Source organism: Scardinius erythrophthalmus, assembly GCF_964197995.2.
Source record: "Scardinius erythrophthalmus genome assembly, chromosome: 4".
Lineage (NCBI taxonomy): Eukaryota > Metazoa > Chordata > Actinopteri > Cypriniformes > Leuciscidae > Scardinius > Scardinius erythrophthalmus.
This window is the reverse complement of record NC_138224.1, coordinates 46,493,181-46,513,626: the sequence shown is the minus strand read 5'-3', so window position 1 is coordinate 46,513,626 and position 20,446 is coordinate 46,493,181. Positions and strand designations below refer to the sequence as shown.

At 37.3% G+C, this 20,446-nt stretch overlaps 1 protein-coding gene across 3 annotated transcripts; it reads right to left on the bottom strand.

Annotated features, from left to right (window-relative positions):
* Positions 1-4,851: 4,851 nt before the first annotated feature.
* On the bottom strand, positions 4,852-16,388 carry LOC308689639 (uncharacterized protein). 3 transcript variants are annotated; one of them, XM_081363462.1, is made up of 3 exons: positions 15,553-16,388; positions 9,899-10,229; positions 4,852-6,227 (listed from the first exon to the last, which is right to left on the bottom strand). In XM_081363462.1, the coding sequence occupies exons 2-3, from the start codon at positions 10,164-10,166 to the stop codon at positions 5,581-5,583; spliced, it is 915 nt and encodes a 304-aa protein (XP_081219588.1). In that variant the 5' UTR covers positions 10,167-10,229; positions 15,553-16,388; the 3' UTR covers positions 4,852-5,580. The 3 variants fall into 3 exon arrangements, with proteins under 3 accessions (XP_081219588.1, XP_081219589.1, XP_081219590.1); XM_081363463.1 differs by having other exon boundaries at positions 15,557-16,388; XM_081363464.1 differs by having other exon boundaries at positions 16,255-16,371.
* Positions 16,389-20,446: the final 4,058 nt, after the last annotated feature.

Genomic DNA, 20,446 nt, shown 5'->3' with positions numbered 1-20,446 from the left:
ATTCAGTTTTCAAAAATATAAAATACAGAATTTCTAAAAATAAATGTATTACACAGACTGGGTTAAAAATATAAATTTCTCGATTTTTATCTATTTTATGAACTAATATCAATAAATAAATCCCAATCTGTTAGTCTGCTGTTTTCAGTTGATCAATAAAACTTTGTAGAGCCTCCCATCCAATAAATCACAGTAAGCTTTGTTTCATATCAAAAGTAACAAAGCTCAAAGTATCAGCTTTCAAATTCCATCCATTTTATTATGAAAATCAAACAATAGATACTGTTTTGGCGCTCTTTAATGTGGCAGATCGCTATAGTGCCTTAGTTCAAGCGGCAGCGCACACGTAAGCTAATCATCTCTTCCGCTTTACTACTAGTTACAGCACAAAATAAACATGAATAAACATCAGAAGGAATGTTTAAAGATTAAGTATAACTTACTGTCTCATTTAATCACTCAATCAGTGTTTCAACCTCGGAAATACGTGAACCGGGGTGCCCAATCCTGTTCCTGGAGATTACCTACCAGCAGAGTTCAGCTCCAACCCAGATTTTGTAGCGTTAAACCTTCTTTATTTGTTTACAAACAATCCTTGGGTGGAAATCTGGCTAGTGATGAAACCTGTGATTATAGAGTGAGGTTTCTTTATACATTTAGCTACAGCTTTTAAAAATGTTGTTTATTTTGACATGTTGTTTCGTGTTTCAGGAACGAAAGCTCCTAGGAGACCATGGCGTAGCGAAGAGCAGGGCGCTGTAAAGCGCACACTGGGAAAATTCTTTGCCTTGAGAAAAGTTCCTGGAAAAGCAGAGTGTCAGTCATGTCTGGATGCAAATCCAGTCCTTAGGTCAAGATCTTGGGTTGACATCAAAAACTTTGTCCATAACACTATTCAAACCATGAAAAGGAAACTTGCTTCTTGAAGGAATGCTCTCTTTTTCTTGCGTTCATTTCTTTGTTGGAAAAATAGAAATATTTAATATTTTGTATAAACTCTATGCACTTTACTGTACCTACCTTTCCTTTTTCAGAGGAAGCAAGCACTTTACACTCCTTTGATGTTGTACTAAATACAAAAGATTTCTATTTCTCCAGTAGTGCATTTCATTTACATTTCCCTTATCAGAGTAAGCACTTCTTTCTTTTTTTTTTTGGTTGGACAAATAGAAATCTTTTGTATTTTGTGTAAACTCTATGCACTTTACCTACATTTCTTCAGTGGAAGAAAGCACTTAATGTCTGAATACAGTATGTGCAAAATTATTATGCAAGTTGATATTCTGATCATTGCTTCATTTGCAATCAAGCAGATTAATGTGGTTTGTAAAATGCTTGGGAAAAACAGATGATCAGAATATCATCTTGCATAATAATTATGCAGGCACTGTATATTGATTTCTACTGATTACTAATTTTCATGTTTTTCATTGTCTGTTTAGTTTCTGTTAAGTCTGTGCGAGTTCATGATAGTTTCTATGGTTATGCATTTGCACAGCTTCCGTTGAGCTGTTCCTGTTTACTTTCCTCATTTACTCTGTGTCTGTTTAGTTTAGTTCTCAGTCTGTTTAGTGTTTGTGTTCGCTATTCATCTGCCTTGTCTTCTGTGCACCTTGAGTCTTCTATTAAATACTGTGTTGTTCCCTAGTCTTGGGTCGTGCGCCCAGTGTGGAGACTGACACAAAATAAAGGGCACTTTTCCCATGCAGAATGAAAATTATTGTTTTTGTGTATTGCATTGCTTACACACATTTCTGCCAAAATTCTAAATTCTTGTAGGAATGAACCCTGTCCTATTGGATTTTGGCTTCATAAGTCTATATAATAATGTTTATTTTTCTAAATTAAAACCCAAACTTTCTCACTTAATCATTTTCTCTCTATAGAGAGTCCATAGCAGTTCATGTAATAAAGTTTCTTGATCATCATATTAGAATGAGTTCTGAAGGATCATGTGACACTGAAGACTGGAGTAATGATGCTGAAAATTCAGCTTTGATACACTGCTATATACTCACATAGAAAGCATATTTTACATTGGAATAATATTTCATTGTTTACCTTATTTTTGAATATATATATATAAAACATAAGTAAAGTTTTTTGGTTTATATACATATATATATATATATATATATATATATATATATAACACGTTATATTAGGATTCCATGTAAATCACAGAAGAGAAATTTATATACTTGGTGGTTATAAATTCATTTCAACATAATATAAGTAATTATATATGCGATTTTTAAAAAACGCATACTGTCTAAAAGTTTTGGTTAATTTAGAGAGAAATGCATGGCTTGGTGCAGTTAATGTATCCATGGCAACGTTAATTCAATTCGTATTGTACATATTTTACGAGTTGCCCAATTCGTATTATTGACGCTAAAGGGTGCCCTGTGCGTCGGATATTGACGAAATTTCAAAAGCGTCAGTATATGACGCCCTAGGATGCATATACTGACGCTTTCAAAATTTCGTCAATATCCGACGCACAGGGCACCCTTTAGCGTCCATATGAGACGCATAACCCAGTACCACAGACCTAAACCTACCCATAACCGAAGCGTCTCATATTGACGCTAAGGGTGCTTTGTACGTCGGATATTGACGAAATTTTGAAAGCGTCAGTATATGCATCCTAGGGCGTCATATACTGACGCTTTTGAAATTTCGTCAATATCCGACGCACAGGGCACCCTTTAGCGTCCATATGAGACGCATAACCCAGTACCACAGACCTAAACCTACCCATAACCGAAGCGTCTCATATTGACGCTAAGGGTGCTTTGTACGTCAGATATTGACGAAATTTCGAAAGCGTCAGTATATGACGCCTAAACCTACCCATAACCGAAGCGTCTCATATGGACGCTAAAGGGTGCTTTGTGCATCGGATATTGAAGAAATTTTGAAATATGACGATTTGGGGTGAGAATGCGTTGCAGCGTTGATTTGTACGAATTAAGCTACCTTTTACTCACTCGAACGAATTGGTCGTGAAGTAGCGTTGGCGGAACCGGTTTAAATCAATGGTCAGTAAGAGACAATCAATCTTTATCCTTTACAATTAAAACATTATTTTGTTTTTAAATTGACAGCTTTAAAATCGTATGTTGTTGATTATGTACATTTTTTAATACTAATAAAACCTTTGAATAATTAATATTTTGTCTATAGTATGATATACGCATTTAAATAGGCTATACTTTCCACTTAGCAACAGCGTGACCTCACAAGTTTGTGTATTTTCTTGTGTGTGTTTTCTATTTTATCGTTTGCGTGTCTTAAAGTGATTTTCGTGCGTCTGGAGCCACCTAATGGTCATCGATGGCATTCGTTTGTCTCTATGGCCTTTAGAATGCCTGGTCCTCACTAATGCTTAGGTCTGCCAAGGTCCTCACTAATATAGCTAATAGAGCAGGGGTCACCAAACTTTTTTCTCTGGGGGCCACATTATCGTTCCTGACTGTGATGGGGGGCCGGGTCAGCTATATTACATAGAATTGTATGACCCAGACCAAAATGACCACCAGCAGGCCTCATTGTGTAGTAGAGATTACTAGCCTGGCACAGCCATCCTCACTACTATATCCAGACTAGCCTACTATATCAACACTTGATTCCTGGCACATTTGTTTATCTTTACTAGTGGTTTGCAAAAGTTGTAATCGAGTCTTCACACTTTGTTTTATTTAAAGTTATTCTTCACAAATAATCGTTGGTCCACTGTTCTTTGAAAACTCTGCACTCTCTTTTAGGGGTGGAACGGTACACAGAAGTCACGGTTCGGTTCATACCTCGGTTCAGACATCACGGTTGGGTACAATGAAGGGAAAAGCAAAACAAAAATGCAGAAGGCTTGTGCATGTCTCAGGCTGGACCACCAAAAGAAAAATAAATGTCTTAAGCCTTGTATTTTTTTTATAAGTTTTATTAATAAAGTAAAGGCATAGAACCAGTTTATTTGTAGTGCACTGACAATAGTTTTATATAATTAGTTCATTAATTCAATTAATAAAAATACCTTGATATGTTTGGTAATTGTACCTGAATTAATTGAAAATCAATCTGCTACATTTCAGATTAATATATTTGTTTTCCTTAAAAATGTAATTAACAGTAACTTAAACACTTTGCAGTTTGAATGATGTCCTGCATAAACTAAATGACGGAGTATGTTTTCATGTTTCCACTGTTCGATCTCGGCCGCGCCACACACACACACACACACACACACACACACACACACACACACACACACACACAAATATAAGTAAACACTTTACGACTTTTCGATCGCGCCCACACCTCTCTCTCAACATATTCCAGCATTGCAATCTTTACACCGCAGCCTGCTTCAGAGCTTCAGAGCTAAAGCGGAGCTACAGATTAGGTGTCCCTAAGAATCCGCGTATCTAACAGTAGTTCCGCATTACATTAATTAAATTGCACGCAAGTTTTATTTATTTTTATACCGTGTATTCTCCGTGTAATGAGAATGTATGCACCAAACTGTGACGCCCGTACCATGACGTACCGTCCATGACGACTTTTGGGGAATGCCTCATAGGGCCGGTTCAAGTAGTGGGGGGCAGAGGGGCTGGGGGGCCAGTCAAAGGGGGGTGGCGGGCCTTAGTTTGGTGACCCCTGTGTGTGTGTGTGTGTGTGTGTGTGTGTGTGTGTGTGTGTGTGTGTGTGTGTGTGTGTGTGTGTGTGTGTGTGTGTGTGTGTGAGAGTGAGAGTGAGAGTGAGAGAGAGAGAGAGAGAGAGAGAGAGAGAGAGAGAGAGAGAGAGAGAGAGAGAGAGAGAGAGAGAAACTTACATGAAATATAATATTTTCAAAAAAACAAGCTACTTTATTTTACATTTGATATTTACATTTAGGGCATTTGGCAGACGCTTTTATCCAAAGCGACTTACATGTAGTACATTTATCAATAGTTGGACAGGTCATACACCAGCAATTATAATTTGTAAGCAACCAATATTATACCAGAATATTTACAGCATCTTGTTATGTGTCTACTACCATTTCACTATCATTCAATCATCAAACAAAGTGCATAATGGCCTTGAATAATAAAGTGCAGAAGTGCAGAATTTTTTAGTATAAAGAAGAGAGTAGAAAGAAGAGTAAAAAAAAAAACATTTGGGGAAGAAACTTGTGTTAAGATATCAGATTCTTTCAGGTTTTTGACAAGTTGACCTATACTGTTTGCATCCTTTTCATCACAGGAATAGGAGAGGGGGAGAGAGACATTTCAACTTGAACTTACATTTCAAAATGCGCCAATTGCTGCAGTTTTGCACAATATCCCTTTGCGCCACCTGGCGCTCATTTCGCAAATGACTTTGAAATGTGACTGGTTTATTTTTGCTGCGGCAGTAATAGGCATTCTGGTTGACTACCTACTGTACTTGCGTTTGCATAAACACTAACGTACATACATCAAGGGCTTATGTACATCTTCTAACTCAGTTTTACATCTAAACAACTTTAGAAATGTACACATTTTTCCTTCTTTTTCTTCTTTTTACTTTACTTCTGCTTCTCCCCAGAATGAATTCTCATATGGACTTTAAGGTTCCCGTCTTGATTGAAACTCTGTCCACACTGGGGCATGTGAAAGGTTTCTCTCCAGTGTGAACTCTCATGTGTTTATTGAGGTTTCCTTTTTGTCTGAAACTGTTTCCACACAATGTGCAAGTAAAAGGCTTCTCTCCAGTGTGAACTCTCATGTGGTAATTAAGATTTTTTTTCTGAATGAAACTCGCTCCACACTGTTGGCAGGTGTAAGGTCTCTCTTCAGTGTGAATTCTCATGTGGTTTTTAAGGTTTCCATTTCGATTGAAACTCTTTCCACACTGAGAGCAGGTGTAAGGCTTCTCTCCAGTGTGAACTCTCATGTGGACTTTGAGGTTTCCTTGTTGATTGAAAATGAATCCACACTGTTGGCAGGGGTAAAGCTTCCTCCCAGTGTGAACTCTCATGTGGGCTTCAAGCTTTCCAGGCTTATTGAATCTTAGTCCACACAGTTGGCAGGTGAAATTACCCATAGTCCCTGTCTTTTGAGCCCTTTTTTGTGAGGACGTTTTTTCAGTCTGAGAGCTCCTAAAATATTTTTCTTCAGTTATGACATCGTGAAATGTCTTGAACTGATCTTTCTCTTTCATTTCATTCAGATCTTGACTCTCCTCTTTAAACGGCACCAGGTCTAAACCGAAAAAAGACATTAAAGTTAATCCCAGTTTAATGCCACAAAGCAACAGACATCAAAACATTTAGACAAGTAAAAGTTCAAAACTAATAACATGTATGCTAGATCCTATACGCAATCAGCTGTACGTTTCCATGGCTTTCCAAAAATGGCGGGTGCCAGTGTTTTGCATACGTTCTGCCAATCAATAAAAGCATGTATAACTCTCTCGAACTCAGCAAATGTTAAAAAGCTCTTAACCTTAGCAAGGAGTCTTAGCTGAAAGAAACTAGATTTAACTTGTGCATTTACCTGCTCATCAAATATCAAAGCAGAATCAAAAACAACACCCAAATGTTTGACAGAGGCTTGACGTATGAGGCCAGGTTACCCAACACTTGGTATGTGTTGCCAGAAACAGCTACAGGCCCGAACATAATTTCCTCAGTCTTACTCTCATTTACATTTAGGAAATTTAAGGACATACAAGCAGTTACAGCACTCAAACTCTGGTCGTTGTTTTGCTTAAAAGCCACATACATTTGAGTGTTGTTACTTTTGAACTCAATAAACAAAGCATCAAGCTTCATCAGATTCCTCTGCTTTTCATTGTTTTTGGAAGACGCGCTGTGAGAGGAATGAGCCTTGAACTTACCTCAGAAGAAATTACTCCGTGGCCATTTGCATAAACTGTTAAGACTAGTCTTAAAGTTAGTCATCCAATTTTATTCTTTAAAACGGTTAATAACTTTTTAAAGTCAGTAACATAAAAATGTAGATTGGTATAATTTGACACCGAACAGTAAGACTGATTACCCCTAACTAACTAACTTCTAGTTGATCATACTAGTTATTAAGACACAGTCTTAACATAATGGCTATGTTTATGCAACTGGATGAGGAGGGTATCTTTTCGGATGAATAAGAAATGTATTCTTTCTTACATTAGTTAACGTGTTGTTGTTACATAAGCTTATACACATTTTACTTATTGGGCTTTTCATAAACTATGTTGTCAGAATGAAATATGTGAAATCAAGTGACATGTTGAATATAATATATACACAGTATGATGCATGATTTATACACAGCCAATTAGGCAGCTTTTCATTACATCCAAAGGTTGTACGAAACAAGGGTGTAAATTATATTCTATAATATATAATTTAATAAAAAAGTGCAGCATGATGAATGTTACGGCATAAGAATGTTTAGACCAGTGTTTAGGTATGGTTGACTACATTTGAACGACAGGGTTCTCAAGTCTCACGCATTGGGCGTGAGACACACGCAATTAAACCAGTTCACACGCTCACACGCCACACCGTGTATTTCTCACGCTGAAAAGGCAATGCCAACCAAGTTGTCCTGCGACTGCGAGCTTTATATATAACGTTGTACGAGGCGCAGGCACACAAAGTGAAGTTTCCTGCCGCCAGCATGTATCTCGGCAGATTGCGTTCGTTACAAGGCAACACAGATGCGCGAACACACTGAAGTTGACAGAACATTCTCGGCCACCGTACGTTCGTTACTAGGTAACCAACAACATCGCGTGAACCATAGACAGTAAAAGGCGTGAACACACGTCGTGATGGAGAAGGTAAGTTGGAAGAAAGCTCGTCTAACATTTTTAGGCTAGAACATTTAATATATAGCCCATCGTTTACATTATTATTGATGCAGTCAAAAACTCTACAACTACTCTGCAACCAGGCCAGAAGCTTTGGCTCAGTTTGGCTAACTTACGTTATCTTAAACTAAGGGAATGTTAGTGGTTATGGGAAGGAATGAAGATGTATTTCTTCATTTTATTTTAAATACATTTAAATTTGTTTATTTTATTTTATTTTAAATTATATATTATGCTGTATTAATAGTCTTTCTAGTTACATAAAGGCTACTTGTATTAAAGCAGAGTGCTCTGGGTAATATTTTATATCGTGTCAAAACATACATTAATCATTGCCATTGCATTTGTATTTTTCAAACACAAAACACATTTCATAAGCTGGAGTGTGTACTCTTGTGTACACACACACACACACACACACACACACACACACACACACACACACACACACACACACACACACACACACACACACACACACACACACACACCTTAATAATACTCTAGTATGTCATGTGTTCACAATGTCCCATGCACCACACAATAAATAATTATACCATTTTGACTAGACACGTTTAAAATGCAAAGCACGTTTAAAATGGGGGGGGGGGGGGGCATATGGGGACGGGGCTTCATTAGGGCTCCTCCCCTAACCGCATGTGATCTCACTCCAAGCTTTTGGTAAAACTTGAGAGCCCTGGAATGATCTGTTTGCAGAATTGACACAAAAGGTGTGTGACAAGTTCAAGTCTCTAGGTTTAGATCAGTGTGCTCAATAATCTGCCTTTGACCTACATTATTTATATTTTAATTTTTAAATTATTATTTCATTATGTTTTAAATAAAATACAAACAAATACCATTATTTTGTTCTCCTCACATTCTTTCTGGTAGTTCTTCATGGTCACATTCACCTTGATAGGCCCATTAGGGGTGTGTTTTGTCTCCCCCAGGTGAGAATACAGTACTGAACCTTGACTCTTGAACCTTGGCCCTCTCACCCCTATTCCCTCATCGGGGAAAAGTAAACTCAGCCTAATATCAGCCTAGCTTACTGAGTCCCTTTCTATAGTACCCCAAAAGTTACCTTTGATCAGAAATTTAACAAGCAATCAGCACAGCGCGCTTGAAAGTACTAACCAAAATAATAATCATCACAATTTCATCATCACACAATCATTACAACTGGCACTCAAAACAAACAAAGTTGAATGTAAGCCGAAACATGACAGCGCTCAGACCAAAGCAAATTAGAGAGACAATTCTGCATCATAGACAGTTAACAGCAATTGTGGCATTTTTTAAACAAATGTTGATAATAAATAATATTATTAGACTGGCACAGCAGATGATTAAATCTATGCAACATACCAGTGTTTCCCCAACCATTATATTAGGGGGGCACCCCACACTACTCTCATTCCACAGTAAAACACAACGAACGTGCGTCGCTTTTACTTTCGTTTTCTACAGTATTTCTCTTCAGGGAAAAGCAATAAAGGAAGATATGCCTAGAGCACCTTCTAGTGGTCATTATATAAAACACAAAGGAAAATCCCTAAATGAGGTTGCATTTAAAATCAGGCACCTATCAGCGGATACCTAAAATATCCGCTGATAGACGCCACTTTCAAGTGCTCCTGTGTGTATCTGTGCAAGCGCTCGATGAAGAGCGTCAAAAATGTCACTGTAGCCAATCACAGACATATACGTTAAGTGCGTCAGCATAATGTCCAATCAGAGGTGTTTAAGAATCCACTCAACAGCGCTCAAAATGCTAGAGGGAAATACTGGTAACGTCACAATTTTTTTAATTTCAGTACCGAAGTTGGAAGTTTTGACAACTCTACATATAAGGCTATACATCCATCTAGTGGTTACACCTTGGTATTGCAGATGATAAATGGTGCATGATTTAAAGGTAAATATGTAGTATATTTACTAAACATTTAGGGGATATTTAGTAAAATTCCCCTTAAAATACAAAATATTAAAGAAAAATGATTAATTTCTGAAGAGCTGGACAACTGAGTTCAGCTTTGAGAATGAAACCAACCTGTTTGTTCTTCAGTTTCTTCTTGTTTCACGCTGAATGCTTCTTGAATCTTCACCTCTTTACTCTCCTCTTTAATAAACAACATCTTTGTTTGTTCCTCAGTATCTTCATGTTTTACTTTGAATGTTTCTTCAATCTTCACTTCTTCACTCTCCTCTTTAATAAACGGCATCTTTGTTTGTTCCTCAGTATCTTCATGTTTTACTTTGAATGTTTCTTCAATCTTCACTTCTTCACTCTCCTCTTTAAAAAACGCCATCTGTATCATAGTGTGTCACATGGATCTCAGTCACTTCCTCAAGAGTTTTCCTGTTTGTTTGGATGCTCTGTCCTGTTTAAGATGAGAATAATTAACAGAAAGAAAAACACTCTAAACTAAATCTCTAAATCTCTGTGTCTCAATCAGATCTAGTTCAGTAGTTCAGTTCACTGGTAAGAGAGTCAGTCAGAGATAGAGAGAGTAAATGGACTTAAATGACCTGGGGCCGTATTCATAAAACATTTTATCCAACCACTAAGAGTTCTCCTAAATGGCAGTAAAAGTTCTTAGTTAAGGGTTTTCTATTAAAACTACTAAAGCTGCTGACCTCTACACGCTTACTAACTATGACCACAGTGATTGGCCGATGGGGAGAGGTCTCTGTCAGTGATAGACGGTGTTTCTCAAAGGGTGCATCTCACGTCATCAGACGTCACTGAAGGCCATCTCAATTTGAAGGATTCTTAGAAGGCGGCCTTTGTTTCACGTTCTTCATTCAGCCTGTTTTGAAGGATGCATCAGACGTATCCTTCCTGGCCTTAAATCACCCACAATCCTTTGCACACATTTAAATTCATGAAAATAAAAAAGACGGAAAATGAGACTGTACTGAGTAAATAATGTATTTGAACATGAAAGCATAGATGTTATCCTTTGTTTTGCTGTGAATTAATGACTAACACTAATCTGCCAATAATGTAAGCCACTGGAAGACCGCAGATGGCTGTCATTCACTGCAGTGCTTTCACAGAAAGCCAGTCAATATAAAGATTTGTAATACAAAGTTAATAGTATTTTCGTGTCATGACCGCTGGGGCGGGAACATGTGTGACGTAAACATGCGCTCTTACTAGACCGTCTCATTCTAGCGTTTAATGGCTGAGGAGGACACTATCCCTACAAGCCTCTGAAGGACTGAACCAGGAAGACCTCAGTCGCTGTAATTCTCAGTTTGAGAATATTGTAGAACGAGGTATCATGTTGCATTATCAATATTAAGATTTTAAAAATTATTTGTTGCAGAGCATGTGAGCGGAGTGGAGTGGGAGTGGAGCGGGAGCGAGCGGGCGGATCTTGGACAGAGCGCAGAGCGGCATTTTTAGAAGGACAGAGCGTCGGTTTCCCGCTCCAATTTCGCTCCGCTCACACCACGCACACTGCGCAAAAGTTCAGTTATAAGAATTTTGGCCTAATAGGCCTAGTTAATTTACTTTTAAAACGTTTATGTATATATATATTTTTTTTTTGTTTATATAAATTTTAATAATATTTAATAATAATAATAGTAAATAATATTTATTTATATAAATATTATTAGGCCCATTTATTCATTTAATTTTACAGCAGTTTGTGTGTACAATGGATATAAGCCCATTTAAATTTTAATCGTGTGCGTTATGCAAAAGTTCACTTATCAAATTTCTGGCCTAATAGTTAATTTACTTTTAAAACCTATGTATATTTTTGTTTATGTAATTTTTATTTATATTATTTGGCATATTTATTCGTTTAATTTTACAGGACTTTGTGTACGTAGGCTATATTCCTTCTTGCATAGGCCTAATTTGTAATTTGAAATAAAACATTTCTATTTGAAAAATTTTGTTGTTGCTCATTAGTTCTTTAGGAGGTAAGGCTGTGGTCTAAACTAAAAGTGATATACATGTAGATTTTTTTCAATATTTTTATTCAAATAAAAGGTTTTAAAATGTAGGTTAAGCGTCACTAATTAAACTAGTATATGATTAGCAAAATGTTAGCCTCTTACATTGTATCTCAAGAGATTGCAGACTTCAAGCGACAAATTATGTTTTATAAAGAAAGTTCGGGAGGAGCACATTCAAACGGTCTATCTAATCATCTCGAGAGGAGATATACACACAGCCGACTCGCCTAGTTACCTCGATAGTTTTCTGCATCCCAACGCCAGCCTGACTCCTCACTCTCGGCCGGGGATAAAGGGGAGAATATATGTTTCCTCATTTCCTTTCCTCATGTCTCAGCTCCCTTTAGGAACTGAGGGAAGGTAAATATGTCCACTGTCACTTCCAGGGCTTGAGCGGGCCTCCTTGGAGCCAACGGCCAGGGTTTTTTGGGCCCGCCGGATACCTTGGTCCAAAAGCGGGCCCCTGAAGAAAGTGCTAAAGCTCCTCAGGTCGTATTTTTGGTGAAAAATTTGTAGAAATTATCATTCTTTCTAAATGTGAGGTAAATATACTGTCCTGTGACTACAAATAAACAGAAACAGACGAGACTGAATAAGTACGCGTGTCCTCCTTTTGTGAAATAACGATAAACACCACTTTATTTCTGTGTGACTAATGTGCAATCTTGACACTAATTAATTCATTATGATCAATGTATCATTTATTAGTGTAAAAATGTAGTAAAACATCGATGCTTGGGTTTTAAATCTTTTATAAAACAAAAATGTCAACAAACTGACACTATTATCATGTTTGTTTTACGATCTTGCTAGTTTCCAGTGATTTCTTTGTAATTTTTTGGTGAAATGTTGGGTTTGTGTGACGTTGTTAATCCGTGTATCATTCGTTCAATCGTTTTTTGATTTAATATTGAAAGTAGAAAAATGAGAAAACAGTTCCTTTTTCGATTTTTCATTTTTTCCAAAAAACGAAAAACAAGAATTCAGCTTGATTTTTCGTTTTTCGTTCTGAGGTAGCAAAATTAATAAACAGCTGGAAAATTAGATTTCTACACGTGGGCGGGAATGAAACGCCCCTTTCCTCTGATTTGTCAGCCGAAGATCAAACTGTCCCGTCATCAGTTCTTCCTCAGTTCTGCACTGCAGAATAAGAGTCCTCCGTTGTGTGGATTCTTAAGGCGTTTATTGCAACTACATTTAATATTTTTTTCATCAAATAACCAGACTAACGAATGGTTCGACACAACCCGTACTGGGAAATAAACTAGACAGGGCTTTCTTCTGTGTAGATTTAAATTCACCTAACTTTATGCTTTGCATCAGCTCGGTATGCAGGGTAAATGACGGCTGTTAGCCTAACATGGTCGCCCTCGATCGCCCAGTAATTTTTTTTAAATAATAAATGTAGATATAGATAATCAATATAATTAGTTGTAAATTAAATATTTTAACACTTATAGAAAAAGAAAAGAATAATGCATTGACTATATATAGCCTAAGCCTAGGCTATATTAACATAAACGCATGAACTGTCATTCAGACTGACTATCTAACAACCGGAGAACAGAGAACAACATAGATATTAAAATACATACTCTTCTGAGTTTTATAATGTAGGCCTTATTGTGTTTTATTAAAATTTATTAATTTATATCTCAAAGATGTGCGCTTGTGCGCAGTGCACTGGGTCATGTTGAGAGGGAAACAAACGCATTTTATTATTAGCCTATTCAGAAAAAGACCGGTAAATAAAATTCAACATTAACATTATAAACACTATTAATAACATATAGGCTATTTCTATGCGTATTTTACTTCCCCTTACCATTACTTCCCCTTTGACATTTGCCTATGTCAAATCCTTAAATGAATGGTATTCAGAAAACAACAAGAATAAAAAATAAGTAGCCACGTATAATAAAAATATAACCTAATAGCTTATAATAATAGCCTATTGTGTCCTTTATTATAAACAACATTTAGCCTATTTTAAACGCCAAGCCTAAACAAATTTAGGCTATTTGAATCGAAACTGAAACTGTACCGACGTTGGTTTCGCGCATCTCGGTCCCAAGTTTCCATATTTGCAATGCAAAATTTGGATGCTAACTGTAAAGAAGGCTTTAAACTTCAGTCGAGTCCCAATATAGGCCTACACGTATAGGCTAAATCATCATCTTCACAGCATGGGAAATGAGTTTGGAATAACTGCTGTGCGGCACAGCCTTTATATTGTACAACAACAGACGAATTAAATTAAGCAGAATAACTTTTTATATATTTGGTTGACTGTGTTTTATTTTAATAATGAACAGGCTGCGATGTCAAGTTAGCAATGCCAGAAGTGAACTGATAATAGCCTATGTTGTGAGAGCGAGCGATGCGTCGGCGCCATCACTTGGATTTGTTGCTCAGCAGGGGAAATAACTTCGTTATTCGTTACTCTGTCATTCGAAACAGTAAAAAAATTATATTTTTATTTGTGTACATTCAAAATGACTACAAAATGTCATGCCTTTGAAAAATAAAGAAAACAACATGATTTCTACTTTAGTGCGTCTCAGTCTCCTTGAACATCTTTCTGGCGCACACCAAAAATGAACCAAAATAGAGTGAATAGCCTTCGGACGCGCCTACTTTTCAAAGTCAACATTTAGATTATTTGAAGTAAAATGTATTATATAGTCACTTAGGAATAAAACTCAGCGTGGTTCATGATAAAAAAAAGTACAGTTCGGAAAATATGAAAATAGCAAACCCCTGGCACTTGAGAACTCTGGTCTACAAAGAAGAAAGCCCCGTCTAGTCTATTCCCCAGTACGGGTTGTGTCGAGCCATTCATTAGTCTCGTTGATGGAAAACATGAAAAAGCTGCAATAAACGCGTTAAGAATCCACACAACGGAGGAGTCTTATTCTGCAGTGCAGAACTGAGGAAGAACTGATGACAGTTTGATCTTCGGCTGACAAATCAGAGGAAAGGGGCGTTTCATTCCCGCCCACGTGTAGAAATCGAATTTTCCAGCTGTTTATTAATTTTGCTACCTCAGAACGAAAAACGAAAAATCAAGCTGAATTCTTGTTTTTCGTTTTTTGGAAAAAATGAAAAATCGAAAAAGGAACTGTTTTCTCATTTTTTCTACTTTCAATATTAAATCAAAAAACGATTGAACGAATGATACACGGATTGTTGTTCCAGACAGGTGTGTTTTAGTAAAGCGCTGCAGAGCTTCAGGCCCAACAGTATAAACGCAGTGTGGTTTTGGGCTCGGTGCTACAGGCCCGAGGCTATTATCCCTGACCGGCCCTCTTAGAGCTAAAATTAGGGCTGACACACGCATTGTTTTTAAGAGTTTATCCTAAATTGGCAAGTTATGAGCTACTTTTTGCCTTAAGATGTTTTGTGAATACGGCCCGTGATTAGACATAAAAAAACAAAAAAATAAATAAAAAAAAAAACCACACACACACTTGAAACTAACACTACAAACTAATAAAATAATTCAAATTGTATAGACACTATATATCTTAGGCATTTTAACTTAAGTAGCTATTTAATGATTTGTAGAAATTGGGATAGAAATAGAGCACTTCGAATAACTTAATCATTTGTTGCAAGTCAATTGGTTCAAATGACTCTGATTTTCAAAAAGCTCAGTTTGTTTGTTTGCCAGTGACTGAATTCATGTTAATGATAAACTGATTAAAGATATAAGGAGCGAAATGAGACTTACCTTTAATGTCACTCATGAATCTTTTGTTACTTTGCTCACACAACGTTGATAAATGTTAGATAAAGCAATGAAATGGTAAATTTAATAACAAATAATTAAATCGGCGTTCCTTTGTGAAACTTTGAAGACTTTTGAACTGTTTCTATCGGGTTAAACACTATCACAATTCTCAAAGCAAACCTTTCTTCAGCCGAATCACAACCAGTGGGTAAGCGTTTCGTATTAGTTTGAAGGTACCCCCGGGAGCCGCCATTGGCTAACAAGCCTTCACCTGCTGTTAGCATCCCATTGACTTCCATTCATTTTGGCGTCACTTTGACAGCGAATAACTTTACATCTGAGGCGTTTAAAGACTCCATTTGTCCATTATTTATTTCTAAAGAAACACGACAATGTATAAAAGGCTCCATTACCTTGTATCTTACGTTATGCCCCCGTAGAAGCAGTTTTTGTAAAAGTAGGCTAACGATTGCGTCAAAACCACGCGACTCTCTGGAAATTACCGTAGAGACAGGAAGAGAAGCTCGCGGGCAATTTGGGGGACGCGGAGGCATAAAGTCAAAGGAGAAGCCCATAGAGAGTCATGACGTTGCTCCTGCTCCTAGCTCATGGACAGCTCCTTCTCACACTCTCCGTCTCTGCAAGATTCGGAAGGGAATGGTTCCGATTTCGTCAGGCACAGCTGCTAGAAAACTTACAACTGTCAGGCAGGCTGCTCACGTCACATCCCCGTCGTCAAGCTCAGTTTGAGTCTGCGCAGTACGCCTGGCAATCAGGAAATGACTGCTCCTTATGTGCTTCAACTTCTCTCCGTTGAAACCTATGGGGTCGCTGTGTCCAGTTTATATACTGTCTATGATCACAACAGATGCAGGAGAGCGGCGCAGCCTTATGACGTCATACAGCAAGACCAAAATAAAAGTCCTGTCCAGACGCTGCTGCTAAAAAATTATGACAAAATTCTGAGTTGAATTACATTTAATAACACAATGGTTCATAGTTCATAATACAGTTAACATTAAGAGTTAAAAAAAATAAAGCTATAACACAATCCAGTCAGAGAGACCAACCCTCAAACTAATTAATTTTCTTATGGCTTTTGTTATGTCTACTTTATCATGTTTATCATATTTGTTAGTTTATGGCTTTAACATGGGAAAAGCGACCCAAATAATGTCAATAACTGTAGAAAGATTAGGAAGATTTGATGAAAATAAATCTTCTACTGAATCTAGGACAATCATAATTTTTTTTGGTAATACCTATTTTCAGCTATTTTTAGAGCCAAATGAACTTTATATGTCCACATTTTTAATATCAGAAACACACACACACACACACACACACACACACACACACACACACACACACACACACACACACATACATAACTCTCTTTTTTTATCACATTTGTCTCTATTTGCATTTTTAAATTAGTTTATATCTGGTAAGGTTTCTTCACCCAACAATACAGTTTTACTTTTTAGACAAAGTATCACAGACTTTAGAAGTAAAATAATATTTTCAGCACATAATTTGACATGTATTTAAATAATATTTTCAGCACATAATTTAACATGTATTTAAATATGTATTTCACCAATACATTCACCTCTGAATTTCTCTCATCTCTTTTATTGTCTGTATATATTTTTCTCTATGTTTTTCTCTAAGGCCCTTAAGTTTCTGTGCACTTTTTGCGATTTTAGACATTAGCGTGTGAACAGGACTTGTATTTTGGTCTCCCGATGTGATGTCATAAGGCTGCGTCGCACTCCTGTTATTGGTTCTGCAGAAGAAAGGTTTGTGTTTTAAGCATTTAAGGTGTTAAACCCTATAGAAACCGTTTGGATGTTGTAATTAATGTTGAGCAGAGTGTCAGAATGAAAACACACGAGTAACAGAAAAAGTGCATCTCATTCCGCTCGTGATTCAGTTCATCATAAAAATGAATTCAGTCACTGGCAAGTAGTGATGGAGAAACTGAGCTTTTGGAAACTACATTTATTTTTATTTTCTGTTCATTATTCTCATATTAAAAATGGCGTTTATTAAAGAGGAGAGTGAAGGCATGAAGATTGAAGAAACATTCAGAGTAAAACATGAAGAAACTGAGGAGCAAACAGGTTGGTCTCATTCTCAAAGCTGAACTCAGTCATTTGAACTTCATTAAAATGTCCAGCTCTACAGAAATGAATGATATTTTTGAAGAGTGTCCTAATTAAAGCGGTTTTATTTGACATGGAGCGGGTCGCCTCATGTGGACAGACATCCTTAATAACGCTATATTAACACGATAAGATACCTGAACATAAGCTGTTTTATTATACATTGAACCAAACAATACAATGTTTCCCATTAATTAGCTAGACTGTGGTTTTCTTTATTTTACAAAAGCACAATGTTGTTTGATGTTATTATGAATGTAAAAAAAGAAGAGAAAAGTTGGCACACCACAGCTCCAAAAATAGAAAAATATTTATTAATGTTTTACAGGTGACTAATGAAGAGCCATTAAGCTAGGTTTATACTCGACGCGTCCGCACGATTGGGTGTGCGCGGCAAAAATGACATAATTGCGGTGTGGGCGGTCGTTGTTACATTTTTTTGTAACAACACGCGGCGCCGCATCCGAAGATGAACGGCTTCGGGCCGAATCTGGCCGAGCTCGAACTTCTCACCACACCGGCACCCAGTTTGCACGTCTAAATTAGTTGCTTACATTTAAAAATGAGCATACAATAGCATAACTTTTTAATGAACATTTTCACGATTCATATTCAGGTCCATGTTTAATAAAAAATGTTCACGAAACTTAATTAAATTTTTAATGAAATTAGAAAATATGTATACACAATATATTGTATACACATTCTCATATCCATATATTTTGTTTTATTGTCACTAGTAATAATCTCAGGGTTTATTGGGTTTTACACGATTCTTTTTGTAGTGTGGTATTGGTGGTGGTGTCCTAAAATAAACATTGTCACGTGTGTATAGCTTTCTTCTTCTAACCACTGATTCCTGTTGGTTTAGAGGATAATTACTTGAGTCGCCCCCTATCGTTTCAAAGAACAGTACAACGGCGAGCGTGTTGAGTATAAACGCCTCGTCCGTTTGGGGAGGTGCGTGCGCAGTCTGCGGAGACTCGCGCTGCGGAGCCAGGCAAAAGTATAAACAAGGCTTTAGGCTCGAAACATCTCCTGTGGTGAGAACGTTAATAAATATTTTTCTATTTTTGGAGCTGTGGTGTGCCAACTTTTCTCTTCTTTTTTGCAACTTTTGCAACCCTCATTGAGGTTTTTGCCCGTTGGATGTTTGAATCTATTGTGAAAGGCCCTTATGATGATGTATTACTTTTATCTATATAATCAAAAAGTATTTTAAGTTCTTTAAGCTGTTATAAGGGGAAAAAATTGAACACTCTTTAAGTAGCTTAATACGTATAGCAGGGCTGCAAAACTCAGTTCCTGGAGGGCCACTGTCCTGCAGAGTAGGCTTTCTGCGATAGCCAGTGTTACCGGTGTTGCACGGTGTTCAACAGCACACCAGTTACATCACTTGTCCACTGTGGCACCGCTTTCCACCGTGGTTTTAGTAATAAAAATAATTTAGTTCCGTTAGAGAACAGACACCACAATTAAAAACGGAACACCTCTGCTCAATTCAGCTTGAGCCGAACGAGAGTCATAGCACAGATCAGCTTGGTGTATGCCGTGCCTACAAGCTGTCGCATTCGTTTTGTTAATAGTATTCGCTTTTCTTTTGCACCAGACGAATGATTCGTCATAAGAATTCATAACAGGCACTACTTTGAAGGGGCCAAATGAAACATGATTATGTATTTCTGCTCAGTTAGCGACATTGGGCATTAACCACATGTCAAACTCTATAATACATTTTTGTATACCATTTGTTTGTTTAATAGTTCTATCTAATAACATAGGAGGAGAATGGGAGCGCTGTGTGTTCAGATTCTGTTGTTCTCAGCACTGTCAATATTAGTCCGCCATGCTGTCGAAATTAAAGTCCTGTGCAACAACTAGTATGGCAGGATCTTAGTGACGGCTTACGTCACTTCAGAGTTCATATTGGTGGTGGGAATGCAACTAAGAAAATGGCCCCAGGGGAAAATTCAGTTCTCGGGGACTGCCCTAGTTCCTATAACCGAGTTCTGTTAACTACCCAGTGCAAAAGCCCCTATACCTGTAGTTGTTAAATAAACCTGAAGTACTTAAGTAGCTGGATCGGGTGCATTTAATTAAAGTTGAAGCTAAACTCTGCAGGACTGTGGCCCCTCCAAGATTTGAGTTTGGCACCCCGGGTGTATATAAGGATCTAGCTACTAAACTAAGATTCACATTTGTCTTTTTACAGACTTGATGGCGTTGAAAGAGGAGAGTCAAGATCTGAATGACGCAAAAGAGAAAGATCAGTATGAGACACAGAAATATTTTAGCTGCTCACAGGCTGAAAAAACTTCCTCACAAAAGACAGGGACTGAAAGTTATTTTACCTGCCAACAGTGTGGAATAAGTTTCAATCAACATGCAAAGCTTGAAGTCCACATGAGAATGCACACTGGAGAGAAGCCTTTCACATGTCAACAGTGTGGAAAGAGTTTTGATCTACAAGGAAACCTTAAAGTCCATATGAGAATTCACACTGGAGAGAGTCCTTACAACTGCCAACAGTGTGGAATAAGTTTCAGACAAAAAGGAAACCTTAATAACCACATGAGAATTCACACTGGAGAGAAGCCTTTCACATGCCCTCAGTGTGGAAAGAATTTCAATCAGGATGGAAACCTTAAAGTCCATATGAGAATTCATTCTGGGGAGAAGCCTTACATATGCTCTCAGTGTGGAAAGACTTTTGATCTACATG